Source organism: Sturnira hondurensis, unplaced genomic scaffold (assembly GCF_014824575.4).
Source record: "Sturnira hondurensis isolate 20B ecotype Veracruz unplaced genomic scaffold, ASM1482457v3 Scaffold0017082, whole genome shotgun sequence".
Lineage (NCBI taxonomy): Eukaryota > Metazoa > Chordata > Mammalia > Chiroptera > Phyllostomidae > Sturnira > Sturnira hondurensis.
This window is the reverse complement of record NW_028089713.1, coordinates 1,756,553-1,771,501: the sequence shown is the minus strand read 5'-3', so window position 1 is coordinate 1,771,501 and position 14,949 is coordinate 1,756,553. Positions and strand designations below refer to the sequence as shown.

Here is a 14,949-nt window from a genome sequence, read left to right as displayed (position 1 = left end):
AACGAGGTCATATCAGCACTTCAGGGTCAAGTAATCCTTGCCTCCCCAAAGTCCCACACCAAGACCGAAATCCTGATCTATAATGGGGCAGTTGGACTTTGGGGTGCCCCCAGTCATCTGTCCACCTCCTTCATCAGTTACCAACACTCATCTAGAGAGTGAAAAAACAAGTAAGTAGAAAGAATGGCAGTGTCCTTAGCCATTTCCAACGAAAACAATACTTTTTAGTCCCTGACTTCCTATGTTGCTTGGAAACTCACGATTCTCTCTGATGAAGAAGACAGACAGCAGAAGAAAGAACTATTATGGGAGTTACCAGACTGAGATAACTGGAGCTCCCCTGCCCCCGCACCCGTCTCACAGCCCCACCCCCACATCTCTGACCTGGCTTCTCCGAAGTGGCCTTTAAATCTTATGTCATGTCATACCCTTACAGAGGCTTTCCTATGACATAATCCCAAAGCATTTTTCTCTGCCTCTCCTTTTCTTATTGTTTAACACATCTAAAATTTATTTATTTAAAACACATTTTTCCCCATCAGCCAATAAACTCTTTGAGGGCAGTAACTATGTCTATCTTATTCATGATTGTAACTCCAGTGTCCATCATAGAGTAAGTGCTCAATACTGTTGAATCAATCAAGCTACAGCTAAAAGCCAGGCCTGCCAGCATTATTACTGTCCTATTCTCTGAGTCTGCAGGCATTCCAAAGTCTTAGCCACTTAAGTATTGGAAATACCTTTATTCTCAGGATCACGTGGTATAGCAGAAACTAAAGTAGGCCCATTCAGTATTTAGCCTCTGTGTTATCTGGGAAGGCAATGTCCTCTACAGACAGGGGTGGCCAACTAAGTATATGGGTCTACCAGGAAAGCCCTTTAGAGATTTGATTCTAGCAAGAAGTATGCCCGTTGGCCATGCCCTACTTGTCTGAAGCACAGATGTAACATCCAGAGCAGAGGTGGTCACGCCGCAGCTGCAAGGTTAACCTCAGTGTGGACCCAGAGTTAAGGATTCATTTTTGCATGAAACGGAAAAAACCCAGGAGCCTGGAAACCTGATGACCACATTGCTGCCACACAAGCCCTGAACTGCCCAGCAGTTCTTCTGTTTAAAAAAAAATTAACCTGTGTCTTATTTAAACAAGCCCCTGCTTTTCTGTCTTTTGCATTTAATTGAACCCAAGTTCTTCAAGTGAGTTTCAAGAATGATCTGTGGCTTAGAAACACACCTTCTACAGGTCCTTTTCCTAGCCAACAGTTTCTGCTTTGTGTTTTCTTTCTTTCCTAAGGATCCTGAAGCACTGTGGAGTACACATTTCCATCTGCTGCATATGCTGCTCCTCTGTCTCTCTGAAATTGGCCTCTGTGCCTGGCCAATTCTGGACCTAAGGGTTGACCTGAAGACTCACGCCTGTATCACCACCATAAGCACACCAACTCCCGAAGTCTTCAGGGGTCTACAAACTCAAAAACCATCCCTCCACTGCATTCTGGCACAATTTACGTGCCAGAACTCAACACAAAGCTGCCCAAATTTATGTCCTTAATAGTTATCAGATGTTGAAATTTTGCTTTATCTGAAATCTAAAAAAATATACAACTTGTTTAGTTCCATTTGGAGTAATATTTTGTTTTCGTTCCTTACCTTATTTGAGCAAGATGTCTTTCTGATGGGAGATTTTCAAATATCAAATCCTAGGACCTCTCGCCTTTTTGATCTCCTTCTCTAGGTAAGTAAGAAAGAACTGAGAAATGCCAGCCTATTGTTTCTCATACTGTGTGTGTGTGTGTGTGTGTGTGTGTGTGTGTGTGTGTGACAGAGAGTTCTCTCCCACTCACAGCAAAGCACCAGTACGTTTCATTCTAAAGTATGTCACGCAAGTGTCATCTGGCTGGCCACTTTCAACTCAAAGGTAGAGTGCCTTTAGTATCTCACCATCTATTTGAGCAAACACTGCATACATCCACCTAGTTTCCATCCAAGCCTAGGACAAGAAGACATCTGCTGAGTCAGCTGTGCCTTGAATTGCATGAAACGTTTTCTGACTGGAAGATTAATCTGACACTCACCATGATATTCAAAGCCAACCCTCTCTCACTCCCGAGTCACACTGCTGGAGTAAGAATCCTTTCATGAGGCATATGGAAAATGTGGGTAAGAACTTCTGATGTGTAGAGTAGAACACACAACTACCTAAATGCCAACATTATAATTTCATATAATTAGAAAAAGACTAGAAGAAAGATCTCAAGAAATTAAAATATAATACGGTAGAGAATTATAAATGAAAATGCTCTCAAAAACATTTATTTTAAAATTGCATTTTAAAAGATGTAAGCCACCCTGACTGGTTTGGCCAGGTTGGCTAGGCACAGTCCCACGCTGCAAAAGGTTACTGGTTCAATTCCCAGTACGGGCATATGCCTGGGTTGCAGGCCAGATGCCAGTTACGGCTGTTTGAGAGGCAGCTGATTGGTGCTTCTCTCTCACATTGATGTTTCTCTTCCTTCCTTTCTCCCTCCCTTCCCCTCTCTCTAAAGTAAATAAAAGCCTAAATATTCTAAACCAAAGTAAGTGTTGTTCAGAAAATTTTCAGGAAGAATTTTTGTTTGCTTGTCTATTTGATGGATTTTCTTAAAATTCTAAAATAAATTTCCAGGTTTTCCTCAAAGGACCATTTTGTGTGTGCTATAGAACCATTGGCCAAGGCTGCCAAGTCCATTTGTAGAATCAATATCCTTTCTAAGACCCAGCTGAGTTGAGCTGCTCATTTCAACTTCATCTGAGGCAAATTCATTTGTTTTAAATGGATTCAAGGTTTTCTAATGGGAGGTATCCCCTGACATGCTGGCAGCTAGAAAGAACTCGTCTACTCCTCAATATATCCTGTACTAAACAAAAATGGATAGAAAACAAGTTCCATGCCCTCTTCCCCGTTTCTCAGTTAAGTAACTTGTCCAGTTGGCCTCGCTGTTCTATCATGAGGCCTCCTGTCTAGAGGACAGGAAAAAAGGGCTGCTGGCTGAGCCTTGGCAGCAGCACGAATCAGACCGGAATGTGATACGAGATTCTGCAATACTTATGGTGAAGGGATGACTCATGCCTCACAGCTATAAACAAAAAGGAAGCCAGCACTGTCTCCTGGAGACAGGGAGTGAAAAAAAAGAACTGCTAGAGGATGAGCCAGACCTGTTCTGGGCCCTATCATGACCACCTTCGGGGGAAGTCTGACCTCACACTGCCTGTTCCACGGAAGGCTATGTTCCTTCCCAGATCCTAGAACAGCACCTGGCACTGAGTAAATAAATGTGAAAGGAATGGATAAATAAGTGATGCCTTTACCACTTGCTCAAAACCACTTTCAATAACTATGAGTAATCCTGGCCGGCTTAGCCCAGTTGGTTAGATATGCCAAGGCTGCGGGTTCTAGCCCTGGTCAGGGCACATGTAAGAAGCAATCAATAAATGCATAAAGTAAGTGGAACAACAGATTGACGTTTCTCTCCCCCTCCCTTCATTTCTCTAAAATCAGTACGTACTTTTTTTAATTAACCACAAGTAAAATTTTCTACCTGTCAACCCATAACCCACACGTGTATCTGGAATTGCTGTCTGCCCCTACTCCAAGAAGGATGCAGTGAGTGAGCACTTTTCTTCTAACTCAGTCAAGGAACCAGATCGCAGGGAAGCATGAGAGCACCCCCTACTTCCATCTTAAGCCACAGTAGATTCCTACAGAGATTTCTTCTGTGGGACGCATTCTGCACAGATCTATGGGATCGACAGATGCTGACGTTACCATCAATTTTCCTGGCAAGATTGAGAATGCAAGAGAAAGGAGACTGCTACTCTGCAGGCACCAGAATTCACCTCTTTGGTTTGTTTTTGGTGTAAATGACACCATCTTAAATGCTAAGAAATCATGCAGCTGCTGAGGAGGTCTGACAGCTCCCTAAGACAGCCAGCTCCACTGATGAGAGCCCGTGCTCTGTGCCCCTGGCATGCTGCCGGCACCCGTTTCCAGCCAAGAATGGCCACGCCGACTGCCACCTTAGACAGAAGGCAGCCATGTCCTCGGGTAGGTCACAGCTGTCTCTGCTTTCTCTGCAGTCCTGAAACCTTGGGTTTATGTCACACAAAAGAAAAGAACACAACTATATTGTTGTCCTGCCTTGCTCCCCCATGGACACACCCTCAGCTTCATCCCTGCTGCCACATTCTCCCCATTTTTGCTGCCAATTCTCCCATGGCAGTTGAAAGGCAGTTTTTTGTGTGTGTTTGTTTTCACACAGGGTTCATTCTTCATTATTTCTACATAGCTCCTGGAAGTCGTTATCACTCTTTTTTTTTAAAGATTTATTTATTTATCTTTAGAGGGGAAGGGAAGGAGAGAGGAGTGAAATATCAATGTACGGTTGCCTCTCGTGCGTCCCCTGCTGGGAATTGGCCTGCAACCCAGGCATGTGCCCTGACTGGGAATTGAACTGCGATCGTGTGGTTCGCAGGCCCACGCTCAATCCACTAAGCTACACCAGCCAGGACTCGTTATCACTCTTAAGTGTTACTCACATATTAAGAAAAACACCTCCCTACTCTTGTTACATTGCAGAAAACACCTTGACCCTTGTGGTACAGTCTCACAGGGAGCTGCAACTCCAGGCTATAACACGCCTCATAAGCACCTGAGACCAGACTGAAGCCAACTGATAGCTTTATGCAGCGGTCAGCATGGAAGGGATGCAAGCTCATTTTCCTACTCAGTAAAAACATCAGTATGGTAACTCAGGTGCCAGAAACAAGGCTTGGGAAAAAACACAATCCCAAACCCTTAAACTAACCACAGAAAGCATAATGCTAAAAGTGGGACTATATTTACAAACCCAAACACTCCAAAACAGAGGCTCTGCACCTCAACTGATAAGCATGAAGCCCTATGGATCTGAACTATCTAAGGATCAGAACTATCTTCTTTGCACTTCATACTTCTTGTCTGTAAAAGACAAGTTTACAAGAATGTACTGAATGGACACTTTGCATTCTCCCTGTGGATATTCAAACACCCACAGATACAGATAAACTAGGAATCTGAAGCTTTTTTCTTTTACCACTTACTACATCCACTGAGAAAGAAAGAGAGAGAGAAAGACAGACAGACAGACAAAATAGTGGAATGGAGAAGAAAGAAGGAGTAAGGGAAGAATTTATTTACCTATTAACTCTATGACTTTAGCTTTTATACTATTTGCCTTTTTATAACATTTCTCTTTCATTTTATTACAAAAGTACTTCATAATGAACTATGAAAAACTGTCTCTAATTAGAGCAGAATCATAACTATAAGTACATCAGAACCAGGAAGACTTAGGTTTGACAAAAGGAAGGTGTTGCAATGTGGACAGTTCTCAGGGAAGGGATGAGTGACAGAGAGCAGGCAACCTCTTCTCGAGGACACTGATTAACTCATACAAAGGGCGGAGGGAACTGGCTTCTAGGCACCAGACACTGCTAAGTGCTTTACACACACTCTGTCATTTAAGCTTCAACTCACATCAGTCCTAAAGGAGATGGCTGACTACCCCCGTCTTGCAAATGAGAGAACCAAGCACCAGAGTGACACAGTTAGTTAAGTGACAAAGACAGGGCGTAAAGCCAGGTCCACTTGACTGCAAGCACCATGTTTAAATAGTAACGGAAGGTCCACTACACGTCAGGAACCATCTGTCAGGGACCTTCTGAAAGAAGAATAAAGGTTGGACAAGATGATTCAAGGACCCTAACAATGCTTGTGTTCTGTGTTAAGGAGTAAAATATATCCTGGATACAGAGTAAAGGCCCTGCTATGAAACAATCCTGCCAGGACTGGGTGAAATATCAGAAAAGAAGTCAAAAGAAAATATTTTTCATAGTCCCAACAAGAATTTCTGCATGTTGACAGTACTTTCAACCTCTTAGCCTCTGAACTGGGAAAGATTCCCTACCCCACCACACCCCTTTCTCAAAGGGAAACAACAGCAGATTTCTGAGACAGGGAAAAGGAGGGAAGAAGGTGTCCGGTGCAGGCAAGAGGCAGGCTCCCTCCCAGAAAAGGGAGAGGACAAAAGAGGAAGATTAAGACCCTGATCCTGGACAGATTTTCTCCCCAAAAGCCAACCTTGGAAGGCCAAAAATTAACCACTGGAGGTGAACTGAGAAAACTGTTCTTAAGAGATACCAAGGCTTCTCTGGTGAGCACAAAGATTTCTTTTTTTAATCTTGCCTCTAAACTACACATATCCTTAGTAGGTAAGTGAACCTATAATGAGTATTCCCAGGTTTCTTGGCAAAAAACAAGGTACGCAGGACAGTTACATTTCACTGTGTATGTCAGTGTGCATTAGGAGAAAGGCGAAAGAGATGCTAGAATCAAAGAACACAGGACTACTGCCTGGACGAGATTTAGCATTTGCCTGAACCCCCAAATCCTTTTTAAAAAAAAAACGTGTCACTTTAGTTTCCCTTTCTTTTTGCCCCAGAAAACCATGGTTTCTTTATTTTAATATCTCTTGAATATCATTATTTCTCTGTCTTATATATGTTATCCCAACTTCATTTCTTTGCCTTGAAATAGCCAGTTTTGGCCTAATTTCATATACTTTCTCCTCCAAAAGGATCTTCTTGCCTTGAGAAGACCAGATGTCCTTCCTACTTTTTACCAATCAACCATTATCTTTCAATTTAGATATGTTCGAGAAGATACGGTATCTAAGAAAGTAAGCAACACACAACAAATTTACTTCTATAAAGTGCCATATTAAATGCCAATAACTAGATAAAAATTGAGACACGCTAACCTTCTAGCAACAAACAATGTTCAAAACAAACAGAACCAATAAGCAAAACAGAGAGACTCAAAACAGAGAGCAGGCTGACAGCTCTGGGGTGGGGGCGGGGGGGGGGGGCTGGGGGACCTCGGGGCAGAACAAAGGAAAATAACTCCTGGGCAGGGAGGGCTGTGTGATGGCTGCATGGGTGGAGGGGGTGGATGGAGGGGTGGATGGAGGTGGGGAAGGGCATGAAAGGGATAATTGGCAATAAAAAACACAATGAAAAATGAAGTATTAAACAATTTTTAGCCCCGACTCGTGTGGCTTGGTGGGTTGAGCACCGGCCTAAGAACCAAAGGGTTGCTGGTAGAACTCCAGTCAGGGAACGTGCCTGGGTTGCAGGCCAGGTCCCCACACGGGGGGTGTGAGAGGCAGCCACACACTGACGCTTCTCTCCCTTTCTTTCTCTATCCCTTCCCCTCACTCTAAAAATAAATTTTTAAAAAAATCTTTAAAAATTTTTTAAAAACCATTTGGATTTAAAATTTTGCATAAACTTTTGTCATTTTAAGTAAGATAATTTATAATGATTTTTGGCTTGTGAAAGTGTTAACTGCTGAGAAATTAAAAATACCCATGTCTGTATAACAGACATATTTTTCCAGCAAAAGCTATTGATTGAGGGTTATAAAGAAAAAACTTTTTAACTCCAACTGATTAATGTTACACATAGTAAAAAAAAAAATTTACTTGCAGTTTAGTAGATCTTTCCTAGAAACATCCATCTACTTCAGTTCACTGAAATATACCCTACCAGACATCACCATGAGCCAAAAAAGGTGTCAACATATGGCAGGCTGGCTGCCAGGTGACACATCCATTTGTCCAAAGGGCCAAAGAACATCTGGTAGGGACAAGCAGGCTATTCATAAGAGCAGAACCACTGAGAGCTGGGGAACAGCCGCGGAAATAAAACTGCACCGCTGGGATGAGGGACCGCACCTCAGGCTGAAGAAGTTTAGTCGTCTCCGCTTCTTTTCATTCCTTTTCTTACAGTGTTCGCCAGAAAAAAATACACATACACTGCACACATCAGACTGAGACAAATCTGAGCACACGACTGTGGTCCACTGGACTTACAAGAGTTAAAAAGAGAAAAGGAGGCGGGGAGATGCATGTGCAGAAAGGGCTGGGTGGGGGAGGGGGTGTGTCTCTACAAGAAGACAGAACCAGCTCCTATAGTGGCGAGCAGCGAAATGTGCTGCCCACTGAAAATGACTACGGTTTTGTTTTTGTTGTAGGGTTTCTTTTTATGTTTTAAATTTAACAATAAACAAGGTTTCAGAAACGAATGGCTTGACATGTTCCTCTAACAATGAATTATGAACCAAGAATCTCAGGGGACTCAGAACTAAACAGCTGAGAACGCCGAGTGCTGTGGGTTCCTCGGCTTATTCCGGAAACACCGAAAGTGGCTCATGTATGAGGACTTTAAAGCAGCGCGTTAGAAGAACGACCGTTGTATAGGAGGGCAAGGAAAACTTCTGCTTTGATAATTTGACAGTTAAAAATGAACATCCATTTCCCTTAATTCAATCTTGGTTTCCTTTAGTTCAATGTTTCCTTTCTTTACCACCCTTTTCACACACCACACGGAAGGGCTGTTTAGAGCTAACCCACTGGTCCTAAATACACAGGGAGCGAAACAAGAGGGTCTTTCTCACTGGCATGAAAAATCTCCAAGGTAGCGGTGAACTGCCCCAGCAGTGAGCTGGGCATGGCTGCTGTGCTTAATGGGGACAGGAGCCCGACTAGAGGCAGGCCAGGGCCTGAGCCCCACAAAGGCTGCTAAGGTCACCGAGGCTCCACATCAAGGGGTTCTCACTGTGAACCGTTGGGGCCCGTTGCTATTTCTACATCAAAACCATTAGAGAATAAAGCAGATCTGAAGAAACACTGGCTAAGGAAGCCTCAGAAACCACATGAAACAGAAACAAAGACTAGTGAATTCCTCAAGAGAGAAGAATATTCCTTAAGAATATATACTTCAACTGTATGGAGAGAAAGCTGTTTGGTATCTCGACCTCCCGCCAGGTAGCCTGCTCAGCCGCTACTGCGGTCTGGGCGCTCAGCACGCCAGGAGCAGGGCTGGCAGCTCCCACAGGGCGGCGGGCACCCAGAGTGCACCTGGGCAAGGCCCTCACTCTCCTTCCTTGCGTCACCTCAATTCGTGGAACAAAAGTAAATGAACATCAAAGATGGAAACCAATAAAACAAACAAATAAATAAATAGAACATTAAAAAATGGAACCAATAAAATGAAGGGGCACCGAGAAACCAAATAACTGGCCCCTCCTGCAATGGCCTTGCTCACATTCTGAGACCACTTTTAAAAGGCAAAACCAGGCAAACTCACCGCCCAACTCAGAGCGGGCATTTCACCTGTTTAACAGGGTAAGCTCCAGGTCACAAGGTATTCGGTCATAGCACCAATTTAGTGGTTGCTACCATTTGCTTTTTCAAAATGAAGTCAAACAGAATAAAAAGGAAAATATCAGTGTCTTTTGCAAGAAGTAAAAGTATTATTTCATGAAACTTTATTTCAAATGTACATGTGTACATATGTACTGGGTCCTGTTATAAATCATTATTTCTTATAACATTTAAAAATCTACAAGTGTGAAAATCACCGAGCTACTGAAAACTGGAGAAAAGTAAACCAGGGCAGTATATTACAGACAAATCAAATGCTTATGACTTGTGAAGAAGTTCATGGGTCAACTGAGAAGCCTCGGTCAATATATAAGCATTACTCTCAGAGATCTAAGAACGCTCGCAATTGTCCCTGAGCTAAGAAGTGTGAGATCTAGGTATGAAAACAGGGAAGCCACCACTGAAACTGACCTGAGAGAAAACGCTGCCTTATGCAAAGGGAAACCGCCCCCCCCCAAATGGAATTATCTTCTGGAGGGCGGGCCCCTTGTAGCACAGGCTTCCCCCACTAGGTGAGTGTTCTGGGAACCATCTGTTTCAGTGTAGCAGCTGGTGGTGTGGTGAGAGGCTGCGTTTGGCATCACTGAATTTTTTTTGAAGATTCTTTCAACATGTTTGCCCATTTCATGATGGGTGATCTACGAGCACACCTGCCCAGACTGTGCTGCGTATTCAGCAGTCTTTTTTTACCAAAAAGGGCATACTCCCATGCCCCAACCTCCTTATTCACCTGATCTCACCCTGAGTGACTTTTTTTGTTTCCCCAGATGAAAAAAGTCCTCAAAGGAAAACATTTTGCTGATGTGGAAGAGGTGAAACAAGAAAATGGAAGAAGCACAAAAGGCATCAAAATCAACAAGTTCAAAAACTATTTTGGGCAGTGGAAAAAACGTCTCTATAGGTGTGTTGCATCAAATGGCGAGTACTCTGAATATGACTGAAGTTTAAACATGTAAGACTAAATACATAATTTTTTAAATAAATTCTGGGTCTTCTGCCCTCCCCTTGTATACATAGCCCCCTCTAGCTTTTATCAAGATAAAATAAACTTGGACTCTGGCCCTGACTGTTGTGGCTCAGTGAACTGATTGCCAGCCTGCAAACCAAAGGGTCGCTGGTTCAATTTCCAATTTAGGGCACATGCCTGGATTGTACGCCAGGTTCCCAGTAGGGGACGCACAAGAAGCAACCACACATTGATGTTTCTCTCCCTCTCTTTCTCCCTCCCCTCCCCTCTCTAAGAATATATTAATGAAATCTTTAAAAATAATAAATCTGGACTCTGGAAGGAAGTGACAGTTTCTACTTCAAGAATATCATATAGACCATGGCCACAACCAAAGGGGAACATGGCCACAACCAAAGGGCTCTTTCACTGACTGAGAGATCAAGCCTGTTAGGACAAGGGTAGGTGAAGAGGTTTTAAGAAAAAAGAAACCACTCTCCCAGTCTTGCCAACCTAGCTCTTTCTTCCTGGCACGGCTAACCAAAGTGATGGACCCTATTGTGGCAGTGTCTGCGTTTCCACTCCTGCCCACTCCTGACCCTCGGGCATAGTCACCTCCTTTGCTGATCCCCATTTAGTCTAATAAAATTGCCCAGTCCCAGCACAGGAAAGGAGTCCTTCCTAAGTGCAGACAGGAATACCAGATAGGCAACATGATTTTAGGATATGCCACGAGACCTGTGTTTTCTTTGGAGAGTTTATTGCAAAAGAGAAGCAAACGACATTCTTCTTGTGCCGGGATCTCTGGACCTCATAACATTGAGCCCGACTTGTTCTCACATTCCCAAGCTCCTTAGAAAGTACAACATGATCTATCCCACTTAGCTTAGCAAGTGATGGCTAAGCCTAAGGAAAACCTCACAAAATTTTTGCTCATCTCACCTCTCACAAGAACATTAACTAGGCATTGTCTTATTGCTCCTTTTAGAAAGGGATGGCTAGAGGCACTCCTAGCAACATTTTCCTGCTAAGAAAGAAAAAGGATTCCTAATCCTGATCATAATTATTCTGTAAAAGCATGTCAAGATGTAAGTATCACATTCCCCCTATTTTAGAAAGGGAGATAGGAGGCAAGGAGACAAACCAGTTGCTCAGGGCTGTGCAGCACGACAGCAGAGGCAGGGATGGGCACTGCTACAACCACGTCCATTTCCGACGCCCTAGACTGTGTTCCTTTGACTGCATCAGCTGATGCTCAGAGCCCAGGGTATATAATACCAAATTACTTTCTGAGAAAGCTCAAATACAAGAAAAGGTGGTATACATGTGTACAATTATATAAGTAGGAGATTGGTACCTGCAGGAGAGCATGGTGCATCATCACCTCCAGTTCGGCTAAAACATGGGCAGCATCCTCACTGTCCTCTTGGACCTCCAAGTCCTCCTCGGGGATGGTCTCCCAGGTGCCCTGGTGAGCAACCAGAGTGTGCACTAGTTCATACTGGCCGGGGAGCGCCAGGCTGACCCGAGTCTGAGTCCCATAGGTGAAGCGGAGGCGCCGAAGCTTACAGCTCTCCTCACTGCCCAGCTTGGTAGTAGGAAGCACCTGCGCCCCCAATAGCAGGTTCAATAGCTGGCACTTGGCATTACAATCCTGGCCGAGGATCAAGATGCAGGGTAGGCAGTCCACAATCTGCTGGAGGTACTTCTCTTCCTTAGGTGGGAAGGAAATGCAGCTCAGCTGACCTGGTTGGGGAAGGGGAGGGTGGAGAAGGAGAAAGGGGGACAGAGAGAAGAGTGAGGATGATACAGGGTGCAGCCAAGAAGGGGGCCCATCCCTGTTCTGTAACAAGGAGGGGCAGAGAGACTCACAGAGACCCACCCCATCAGGATACCAGGGTCCTAGAGAAGAAATTTCTAGGAGGCTCTTGGTTGAAGGAGCTTTCGGGGAAAACACCTCTGTCAGAAAAGGCTCCTCAGTATCAAAGAGAATTCCCCTCAGTGGCTCATCCCCAAAGCAGCTGCTTCCACCCAGAAAGGTGGCAGTGACCTGATCTTACCCTCCCCCCTTCCTTTTCAACCAGTGGAGGGACAGCCTAAGAAGTTTACAAGGACTTAGGCACAATCACAAGATCATTACATTGACAAAGCCACAAACTGGGATGTGAGTCCAAGGAGAAACTATGCCTGAACGTGTCAAAATGAAAGTCCCCCTTGTGACAACAGAAGACCCAGTACCTGCACATATTCAGCCTTTTTAAATGTCACTACCATAAGGAGTTTGAGCTTGCTATTTTCCTCTTTTATGACATATTTTATAACTAAATGTATGAGTTAATCTCTAAATACACAGACACTGAAATGAAAACTTATTCAAGTTTACATAAACTCTAGAGTCTTTCTGGTTCACCTGTCTGATAGCTGGCAACAGCATCCCAGCGGCCAAATCATGTGTTTTCTTAAAAAACTGAGTGCTCAATCAAGATCAGTATCTCCTAATTAAATCACACTCCCTCGGCTTATGGAAGACAAGACCCTGGGTGAGACAAAGGGAAAGAACTGCCTGTTAGAGTGAAACCCAGGCACATCTAGGAAGAGATGTGATCTCTCTCAAAAACATTCTTTCAGGACAACCACAATTCCACAAACAAGGCAAACAGCATTCAAAAAAGAACAAAAGACTTCCTCAAGTATGAAAGGCTCTGTTTGAGAAAGGGAACCAGAAGTTAGTTGACAGAAACTCAGATTCTGAACTCAATCACTCCCCCACTCGCTCAGTGCCTGGCCTGCCTCTGTCCAGGATTCGGGCAACCCCTGGCTTTGGTCAGAAAGGCCCCGACACTCGGCTCCTTGGCTGAAAGAAGGCCGGTCTTACATCTTCACTGAAATCTGGGGTGACCCCAACTGACTAAAGTATTAGTATTCACTCTAGTCACTTAACCATGAGCTTATGTATTAAACCACACATAAGCTGTTCGTTTTGTTCCTATAAATGAAGCAAGAGAACCCGGACTCGTTTAAGAGGCTGCTCTACTTTAGACTGTACCTATCCTGCCACAAACTTACTATTTCAAATCCTCAAACCTCCTTCTCTTCCACAAATGCCACCACCAAAAGGTTTACAGTAGTTTGCTTTCACCCAGGCCCCTCTATGCATTTCCTGGAGCCCGATTTTCAGGTCTGTCCGTAAGTACAGCACATGTCCTGCCCATGTACATCAGCAACGCCAGACACTGAAACCAGAAAATCTACTCTCCTGGGGAAGAAATGGGTTCCTTTAAAAAAGCAAAGAGCATGAACTGAGTGGCTATTTTGTTTAAGGTATTTACTAAGCACAAGAGTAAAACACCAGCCTGGCTGTTGTAGCTCAGTGGATTGAGCGCAGGCCTGCGAACCAGACGATCGTGGTTCGATTCCCAGGGCACATGCCTGGATTGCAGGCCAGTCCCCGGAAGGGGACCCATACGTTGAGAGGCAACCATACATTGATATTTCTCTCCCTCTCTCCTTCCCTTCCCCTCTAAAGATAAATAAATAAAATCTTAAAAAAAAAAAGAGTAAAACACCAGTGATCTAATTCTGACCTAAAATCAAAGGCAACAGGACAGCCCTGGCTGGTGTGGCTCAGTGCATTGAGTGCCAGACTGTGAACCAAGGGGTCACCAGTTTAGTTCCCAGTTGAGGCATGTGCCTGGGTTGAGGGCCAGGTCCACATGATGGGCATGTGAGGGGCAGCCACACATTGATATTTCTCTCCTTCTCTTTCTCTCTCCCTTCCCCTCTCTCGAAAAATAAATTAAATCTTAAAAAAAAAAAAAGGCAATAGGATACAGCCAATTTCTTGTGTAACCACTTAGCAAGTAATGAGCTTGTCCTGAGTCCCTTCGTATCATGTCCACAACCACACACTCACCACTCTAGTTACCTGTTTGTAATTACTGAAACACCAAACACAACAACTAAAATGTGGTCAGTACTTTATGTTACACTCCTGTCTACTCTGTGTGAGAATCTGTTTATTGTGGAGAACTGTCTCTATAGGAAGTTGTGCGGGTTCCACCAAGGGCTCAGAAAACTCCAGTACCACGATGAACCATTCAGGACCAACTATCATTCCTAAAAGCCTTCTTCATCTCAACATGGAAAACAGGCGTGGACAACGGGGCTCGCCTTGCAGAATTTCACCGCCTCTCAGCCTGAGCCGTGAGCAGTCGCACTAGACTGACTCACTCTCATCTACCCTTCCTCTCCTTCCGCTTTCCCCCATCCTCCTCGGATCCTCAGGTAAGTGCTGAGTTCACTCTGACCAACTTCCTCACTCCTAAACAGAAGTTGGTACATGATAAAAACATGAAACCTAAATGAGTTTTGCTGCTGCTCTGGCTAGGAGAGTGGATAACAGACAATGAAAACAAACTAAGCATTTTGCAGAACCAGAGGGAGAGACTCAACATCTCCAAGACAATGTCAACTACAGGAAAGCCAGTGAGACATGCTCTGCGTGAGTCAAAAACCACAGCAGACACACCCATTCATCTGACCCAAATTATCACACCCCCCCATCTCTGGAGTGACAAAACAGTCACTACAAATAAACCTGCTGGTGTCAAACAACCACACAGCAGGGCAAGAGGAGAGGGGCTGGCACTGAACCCAGTTTTCGTGGTCGTGTCCATGTACTGCTAGGGCTCCACAGGCCACCA

General features: G+C 44.2%; 1 protein-coding gene across 1 annotated transcript in view; it reads right to left on the bottom strand.

Annotated features, from left to right (window-relative positions):
• Positions 1-14,949, bottom strand: part of DSTYK (dual serine/threonine and tyrosine protein kinase) — a 56,474-nt gene that overhangs the window by 22,906 nt on the left and 18,619 nt on the right. Inside the window, exon 2 of the mRNA XM_037067062.1 lies at positions 11,604-11,992. Within this exon, the coding sequence (XP_036922957.1) occupies positions 11,604-11,992 (389 nt within the window). The remainder of the gene's footprint in view (positions 1-11,603; positions 11,993-14,949) is intronic.